This window comes from Petaurus breviceps, unplaced genomic scaffold, assembly GCF_028583685.1.
Source record: "Petaurus breviceps papuanus isolate PSGF00001 unplaced genomic scaffold, PetGlider_PUasm1.0 90887, whole genome shotgun sequence".
NCBI classification, from domain to species: domain Eukaryota; kingdom Metazoa; phylum Chordata; class Mammalia; order Diprotodontia; family Petauridae; genus Petaurus; species Petaurus breviceps.
In genome coordinates, this window is record NW_027187370.1 from 2,987,260 (window position 1) to 2,996,037 (window position 8,778).

Genomic DNA, 8,778 nt, shown 5'->3' on the forward strand with positions numbered 1-8,778 from the left:
CGACGCGGGCGCCCGGTCGACTGGGGCGCGCCCCCCCCCCCCCACCCCCCACCCCCACCCCGCCCCTCCCCCCCCCCGGGATCCGACGGGAACTCCTCCAAGGGCCGATCCCTACAGCAAGGCCCTCGGGCTGTTTCCCTTCCGTAGCCCCTTGGGACTACTCTCCTCCTTCTATCCTCTCCCTCTTCGGTCTTGTCCTTCTCAGCCCTCCCGGACCCCCGCCCAACCCGGGACAATACACTCACCATGGTGCCGGCTTTTTGAGAGGTCCCCAAAGTATCCACAGCTAAGCCCCGACTCCTCCGGACTCCAGCCCTCAGAGCGCGCAGCCGCACTCACTGCCGGTCCCGCCCTTTCTTCTCGCTGGACTCTCAGTGGCCCATAGTCCGACTTCCCGTCGGATCCCGTCCCATAAAGATCTCTGATTGGGTCTTCTCCTCTACCGTCAAGTCGCGTGGGTGCTAGAGAGTAGGGGTAGACCTATCAGAAGTGGGCGGGGAGGAGAGAGCGCGGTTGGACCGAAAGTGAAAAGTCACGGTACGGAAGCGATCCTCTACGGGCCGAAGGTGCATGCTGGGATCGCGGAGGACTCTGCGCTATGTTACCATCGCGGGTGCGCATGTGCGCCAAAGTAGGTCCCCCTTCAGAGCTTCTTAGTGGTTTTCCCCTCAGGGAGGCATCCTATGTTGTGTCTTGTAGTACCTGCACCCCGGCCTCTGCCCGGCGCCTTAAGAGGCTGCGAGCTCCAGAGATTGCGTTGGTCCAAACCGTAACGAACGAGATTCTAGCCACATGGACTGCACTGTGCTCACAGAGGTCATTTGGACCATCCCTCTGCCCAGCCCTGGTCCAGGAAAAAGGTGGCCGATCCTAGTGGGGATGGATTGCACGTGGCGTCCCTCCCATCCAAAAAGGGGTTCAGTGACCAGTGCTCTGGTCAGACCTAAAATATTTAGGGGGAAAAAAAACCTCAACAACCTTGTGTCTGCTAGGGGATGCATCGGTTGCAATGTTAGACTTGGAGTCGGGAACACCTGAGTTCAAATCCAGCCCCAGAAACTTCCTAGGTGTGTGGACTCTGGGAGAGTCACTTAACCTCTGTCGGCGTCACTTTGCTCATCCGAGATAATAATTACAACTACCTGACAGGGTTATGAGAATAAAACGAAATAATACCTGTAAGGAGCTTTGTAGCCTTAAGGTGCCATATAGATGGCTATCTCTCATTAATTTTCATTATTATTACACCTTATGCTCTAACCTCCCCTTCCCCCCCCCCCCCCCACAAAAAAATTCTATCGATCCATCCATGCCCATATAACCAGCTGTAAATTGCCAATAATTATGTTATCCGGTGTAGGTGGGTAGCTTCATGGAATTCAACAAGCATTTATTATGTACCTACTATGGGAAAGTGTTTAGACCACAAGTTGTAGAGAAGGGATCTCTATGCACATAGGTAGAGGAAGTTTCCTCACTCAAGAGATAACCACACTAATGAAATCACAAGCAGTTTCTATCCCTATCCCTGTGCACCAGGCACTGTGTTTAACGGGTTGAGAATAAATACTCAAATAAGGCTACGATTTCATCACTTAAAAAAAAATTACTAGAAGATCTCACCATCCACAGAGAAAACTTCTTTTACCTGAAATCTGTGTTTTCTCCTGCATCATAGTGGCAAGCTACCTTTGGTAAGCAGTCTCCCTTATGTTTCCCCTCAAGTTAATTTTCTGAGCGTCATCAAATAGGGTTTTCCTGTTCTGTCTTCCAGGAAATATTTAATGCTTTTAATGTGTGGGTGGGAGACACCTTGTTGTAAAAAGGCTATCTATCTATCTCATTGGTTCTGTTAAATGTTTTTTTTTTTTTATAATGAACAAAGTATAAGAACAATGGGATCTTATATTCTCTTTCAGTTATAAATGGAAAAGATATGATTTACTGATGAATATAGGCTGCTCATTCCGTATTTATGCCTTCCTATCCTCAATCACCTCCACTTCTCTCCCACATGTAACTCGTACCTTCCTCTTCCCAACCCTGAACTGCCCCCTCCTCCCCCGTCATAGGTAAGCTTTTTGAACTATCCTGCCACATCACTGCCACCTGTTGCACACCATACCAGTGCAAGTATCATGTGCCCCTTTCTAGCACCCCCTTTGTTGCTGTCTCCTCCATTAGAATGAGTCCATAATCAAAGAAAGAGAAAAAGGATTCATATGTACAAAACTGTTTCATATTAGCCCCAAATTGGAAACTAAGAGACTGTCCTCTTAGTAGGGAATAGCTAAACCAATTATGGTATATTAATAAATATATGGTATATAAATATAATATAAAACATGGTATATGAATACAATAATATCCCACTATTATGCCACAAGAAGTGATAAAATGGACAGATTCAGAACCTGGGAGGACCTCTGAACAGAGAAAAAGGAGCAGAACTAATTGAGCAATTTATACAATGACAGCCACATGGTAGAGAAAACCAGATTTAAAAGACTTTAGAACTCTGATCCCTGCAATGATAAACTATCTATGAATGCAAAAGATTGAAGATGCGACAGAACACTGAGTTTCAGTCAGAGAAGTGGTGAACTGAAAATACAAAGACATATTTGGGGAGTATGACCAATGTGGGAATTTATTTTGCTTCGCTGTGAATATTTATGGGGATAATTTGTTGTTCAATGGAGGGCAGATGGTAAGAGGAACAGAAATGCATGTAAAATAATATATAACTTAAAAAAAAGTTTTAAAAGAATATAAGTTGGGATGGCTAGGTGGTGCAGTGAATAGAGCACCGGCCCTGGAATCAGGAGAACCTGAGTTCAAATCCGGCCTCAGACACTTGACACACTTACTAGCCATCTGACTTTGGGCAAGTCACTTAATCCCAATTGCCCTCCAAAAAGCAAAAGCAAAAAGAATGTAAGTTACTTGTGGAAAGAGACTGTCATGTCTTTTTTTCCCCAGCACTTAGCACAGTATCTGACACATAGTAATTATATAATGTAATTAATAAATGCTTTATCCAGGAATAATGACTAAAAATTAAAACTAACCTGCCTTTAAGGAACTTTCATCCTGCTGGGGGAAACAACATTTACACAGAGAAGTAAATATAAATATCACTGGGGGACTCTTGGTGAAAGTCACACTTGCCCTGGGCCTTGAGGGAGGTAGGAGTTTCCAAAAGACCAGGACCTGAAGCCAAAATATCGGAGCTCTAGCTCTGCTTGTGACCCAAAAAAAAGTCAGTTAATCTTTCTGAACTTTAGTTTCCTCCTACAAAATGGGGACAGTACTTTCATTACCAGATGACAGAGTAGTTGGGAAGAAAGTCCTTTGTAAACCCTGAAACATCATAGAACCATGACAAATGGAGCATAATCCCATGATTTCATTAGTTTAGACAACCCAGATGAGGAAACTCCCTCTACCCTTAGAGGTGGCACCTTCCCTGTATCTTATAGTTTTAGAGAATGGCCTAGTGAATTGAGAGGTATGGTGACCTGTCCAGGGTCATACAGCCAATACAGGTCAGAGTTTGAAATTAAACTCAGTCCATAGTCAGGTTTTCCTGGATATTATTATTAACTTCCAGTAACCAAAAAAGAAAATTCCTAGCCCAGGCAGCTACCCCCCTCCCCCCCAAAAACAATACAGGACTGGTTTCCTCCAGCAAGTGTAAGGATGGGAATATGCTTAATTTAATATAGAATGGTAGAATTTGAAGCTAGAATAAAGGACCTTAGCCATCATTCAGAAGATGAAAACTAAGTCCTAGAGAAATTAAATGACTTACCCAAGTGACAGAACATAATTCAAAGTCAGCTCCTCTGACTTCAGATCTTGTACTCTTGGTGATAGTGAATGCTTAATAAATGCTTGCTCTCTCTCTCTCTCTCTCTCTCACCCATCCATCTTTTATCTATCATCTATCCATCCATCTATTATTTGTCATCTATCCATCATTTATTTATCATCCATCTATTTTATCTATATATTATCTATCATTTATCTATCCATCCATGCATCTATCATTTATCTATAATCTATCCATCCACCTATCATTTATCTATGCATGCATCCACCATTTATCATTCATCCATCCGTGCATCTATCAATCTATCCATCCATCCATTCATCCATCCATTTTTATCTATCCATCCTTCCACTCATCTCTCTTTTGTCTGTCATCCATCCATTCATCTACTTATAATTTATCTATGCATCTATCCACCATTTGTCTATCATCTATCCATCCATCCATGTATCTATCATCTATCTTTCTATCCATCCATCCATCCATCTATCCATGCATCTATCATCTATCTATTCATGCATCCATCCATCCATCCATCCATCCATCTATGCATCTCTCTGTGTCTCTCCCTCCCCTCCCTTCCCGTTAGCTACCAAGCCTCATTAAAGAAGGGCAGTCTGTCAAACACTTTGGAAAGACTAAATAACTCTGATCAACTGCAATGATTTACTCCTATTCCAAGGACCAGTGACCAACCATGCTAGCCACCTCCTGGCCAAACAGATGATGGACTCAGGATGCAGAATGAGACATACATTTTTTATGTATACAGTTTCGTACGCTTACAATTTTTGCATGAATACAGTTTTGGACATGGCCAACGTGCGAATTTGTTTCACTCTCCTGGGAAGGGATAGGTGGTGAGAAGAGAAAATAAATGTTCGTTAATTGAAAACTACCATTTTTAAAGGATTAAGAAAAATAAAGGAAGTCTTTCTCTTTCTTCTCTATAATCTCCCCTTCCCCAAAAAAAGAAAAGAAATCGACACCTCAGTGCATTCCAAAGCCAAATATAAATTTTGAATCTTCTGCTGTTTGGGGATTTTCCCCGCCATTGTTTCTTTTTTTCATTAGCGGGAATACAATGCACCCCTTGGAAACTGATCCTCCCTCTACGCCTCCCGTAAAATCCGTCACGGACGCTCGTGGAATGCATAATCCTCAGAATCCCCGCTCCAGATTCTGAGCCCCCGCCCTATCTCTCTGTCGGTTGCCTACTTGCTTTTCATGCTTCTTCCCACATTCCTGGACCTCTGCTCCCTGGACCTAGCTCCCAACCACTCCGCCCGCATCTGTCAGCCTTCCAGGTTGGCTTTTCCTACTCTATAGTCAGAACTTCGCCCCCAGCAGCCACCAGTGGGCTCCCTTCAGTTGACTTAGGATGCTGTAGAGCCGGCTCTTGAGATGGTCTCTGTGGCGCAATCGGTTAGCGCGTTCGGCTGTTAACCGAAAGGTTGGTGGTTCGAGCCCACCCAGGGACGGAAGTCTTTTTTTACGGGAAAATCTAGTGGAAATCTCCAACCTGCTCACTTCACTTCCCTACCCTCCCACACAAGGTCCCTAGACTACCGTTTGAGAGATTAGCAAATATGTATGACGTCTGAACTAATGTGCGGGAGGGGAAATGTCTTTTGCTTTCGTCTGAAGATGCTTGACTACCCCCCACCCTTGAATTGGGCTGCAGCGTAAAAGAAAAACGGAGAGGGAGGGAGAGTTACACTACACATTTTATAATGTGCTTTCTGTGGTCCGTTTTAGAGGATTTGGAAGGAATATGCACGGAAGGTTGGACAGTCTTCTATTGTCCATAGTGGTCTATGTGGTGCAATAAGGGTCACATTTTGGTTCTCTTTGTGTGGGCTTTCTGGGTCTGCAAAACACGGGATGGGAAGTGCGTTGCTTATATGTATATCGATGAGATCGGGGTCCGGGTGTCCCTCCCATCTCCTCTCTCTCTCTAGAGAGACAGAGAGAGGGAGACAGAGAGAGAGAGAGAGAGAGAGAGAGAGAGAGAGAGAGAGAGAGAGGAGATGGGAGGGACACGCAGAGAAAAAGTGTTAAAATAGAGATAAAAAGAAAATAGGAAACATACAGACTAGAGAAAGCCAGAGAGAAGGGTACAAAGAAAAAGAGAGCTATGTGGAAAGATAGAAAGGGAAATTCAGGAAAATAGAAGGGGATGAGATGGATAAACAAAAAAAAGAGAGAGGAAAAGAGATGGGGAAGACAAAAATGGAAAGAAAGAAGAATGTGGCAAATAGGTCCTCCTTCCCTTCATCATTAGCATCTTCAAAAAAATGTTAAGAAGCTCCTAATTGCTCTTCGTAATGTGCTGGGTTCTAAGCAAAAATAACTGTAGTAATCCAGCCCTTGTCCTTTGAGAGCTTATGATCTAAGACAGACAGACAGACAGACTCCAATATCAGAATAAAATTTTGGAGCCAGTACAAAATGAGATTATAAAGTATTAAAATCAAATACAAGTCAATGGGAGTAGAGTTGGGGAAAGGGGACAATATTGCCACGTGGGGAGTTGAGGGAAAAACATCTTGGTCTGGAGGAAGACACTATTTTAGTTGGGAAGGAGATGGAACAATCTTGAAATTTCATAGGATCATAGATTTTAAATTGGAAGGAACCTCAGAAGTCATCCAGTTTCAGCCTCCTCATTTTATAGATGAGATAACTGAGTCCCAGAAAGGTTAAGTAACTCCAAGTTCAGAAAAAAAAAATCTGCCTTTCAGAGAGCACGGAATACTTACTACTTGAATGCTGGAAGGGGGCTTTGTGAAGTGGGTTTAGAATGACTGGGTTGGTTACACGGTGAGGGCTCTGGACTCAAAGTGTCTATTCCCTTTAGCTTCTCAGTTCACCCTCCTGTTTCCTCCCAGATTAGCTGAGCAGAATAGGGTCTGCTCTATACAAATACAATCTGTTACCGGAGGAGCCCATTGCAGCTGTGATAATTGGCTTTGATTCGAATTGTTTATAATTCACTTGGAATTAGCAACATGAGGTCTCTTGGTCTAAAAAAAGAAATATACAAAGAATAGAGGAAAGGGATTTCTGATAGCTATCTGAATTCAACCAAAGAGGCGTTAGAATTTATCCGAAGGGGGGGGGGAGATTGAAGGGAGGACAGCTCTGCTCAACTCAAAAATGTGCTGACCCTTGAGACCCTCTACTCCTCTGGGACCCTAACAACGGATGGTTCTTAGGAGGAAGGAAGTAAATGGCTTAGGTTCTCCTGGTATTCCCAACAGATTCCTCAGAGACCCCTCCAAGGTATCCTTCTTCCTCAACTTCTTTCTTTCCTTACTCCTCCTCTCTTCCCCTCCCTCTTCTTTTTCCTTCTCCCCTCCTTCTCTTCCTCTTCAACCTATGTTTCCTTCCTCCTCCTTCATTCTTTCCCTTTCGCCTCTTCCCTTTTTGCATTTCTCTTGTTCTGATTTGTGTCTCCCCTCCCCCTCCTTTTTCTTCTCGACCCCTTCCTTCCATTTCTTTCTCCAACTCTTTCTTCTCTTTCTAACTCTCCTCTTCCAATCCAATCCAACACACATTAAACACTTCCTACAGAGCTGAAAAAAGAGACCCAACTCAGGCCCTTGTCCTCAAGGAGTCTTAAAGGAGGAGTAGGGCAAGTATACAAAAAGAGTGAGATTAGTGCAAAGGAAACATGTAACTCAAACTGGCAAATTTGTGGAAGGAGAGCTCAATTTCATTTGTCTCCTCCTGTTTTTTTCTTTTTCCTATCCATTATTTTCTTCTCTTCTTCTTCTATCTGCCACCCCCACCCCTTTTCATGTGTATGGGGGAGGGGTTACAGAGCCAAAGGCTCAATTTAGCTAGCATAGAAACTGCAGCCTGTGCAAATCATCCGTAAGGATCGTCTTGATTACTTTACTCTGCTGGTCAGTGGCCATAGAATGAAGGCAGAGAGCCAGCCTTATCACAAGTGATTTTATTAAAATTCATAACTCAAGCATCCACCCATATACCTAATTGCACTTCTAGCCGGATAATCAAGCTCTGAGAGGAGCATGTTCTATCCATCAGTCCAATAAATCTTGTAAAGCTTTGAAAAGCAAATCGATCTCCCTTGTCACCCGCGCTGGCAGTCGCCATAATACAGTAACGATATGCTGGTACCTGCAATCGTGGGCTCTAGACTGATTCTCTTGAAGACTTCTTCAAGCCTTCCTCATCCTTTCACCACCCGTCTTTTCGTGCCTCCCTCTTTCCCTCAGGAAAGGGTGCCATGAACAAGAGGGAAGGAACTGGGGGAAGCCACTTGGCTTGGAGAATCATCTTCATCGCATCCTGAAATATTTTCTGTCTCCCTAGGTTTACACCTCATCCCGAAAAACCCTTCTGCTCCGCTCCTCCGTATCGGAGAAATTAACTACAAAGTGGAGATTCGGGGAAAGAACTGAGGACGTCAAACGCGCAGGTTGCTCGAGAAAGAACCGCAGGCAAAGGGAGAATCTGGCCCACTCGGGCCACAGATTTCTTCCTCTGGGGCCACAGATTTCTTCCTCTGGCTATTTGTCGCGGTTTTGGTTTTCGTTGTTTCCCTTCCTTGTCCTTTCCTTCATTGTCTCCTTTCCTGTTTTCTTTTTCCCCCTTTTCTTGAGCGCGCGCGCGCGCGCACACACACACACGTACACACACACATACACACACACACATCCAGCCGAGGGCAGGATGCTCAGCCGACAGTGCCCACGGTACAAACGCCAAAGACTGAGGCACCCCCGCTGGGCCTGGGCTCTCCATGGGTCAGCCCTGCCAAGCCCTCCTCTCTTCCACTCTGTGGCCTCGCACCCCTGCCTGAGCTCCTCCCTCTCTGCTGTGTCTTGACACGCGGTCCTCATTCTGGCCTCGGTCGAAATTGGCGGAGAACAGCAGGAGGACTTGGAGGCTAAACCCCCTCCCCTCCAGGG

The 8,778-nt window shown here is 44.8% G+C and overlaps 1 protein-coding gene and 1 non-coding gene across 3 annotated transcripts in view; one reads left to right on the forward strand and one right to left on the reverse strand.

The window, feature by feature from the left end:
• The window catches only part of PSMB3 (proteasome 20S subunit beta 3), a 25,010-nt gene extending 24,608 nt beyond the window's left edge, over positions 1-402 (reverse strand). For both annotated transcript variants that reach the window (XM_069074309.1, XM_069074310.1), the window contains exon 1: positions 246-402. In XM_069074309.1, coding sequence (XP_068930410.1) covers positions 246-248 — 3 coding nt within the window. In that variant the 5' untranslated portion in view covers positions 249-402. The remainder of the gene's footprint in view (positions 1-245) is intronic.
• A 4,840-nt stretch (positions 403-5,242) lies between these two features.
• On the forward strand, positions 5,243-5,316 carry TRNAN-GUU (transfer RNA asparagine (anticodon GUU)). Its single transcript has one exon. It is a non-coding gene; the product is annotated as a tRNA-Asn (tRNA).
• Positions 5,317-8,778: the final 3,462 nt, after the last annotated feature.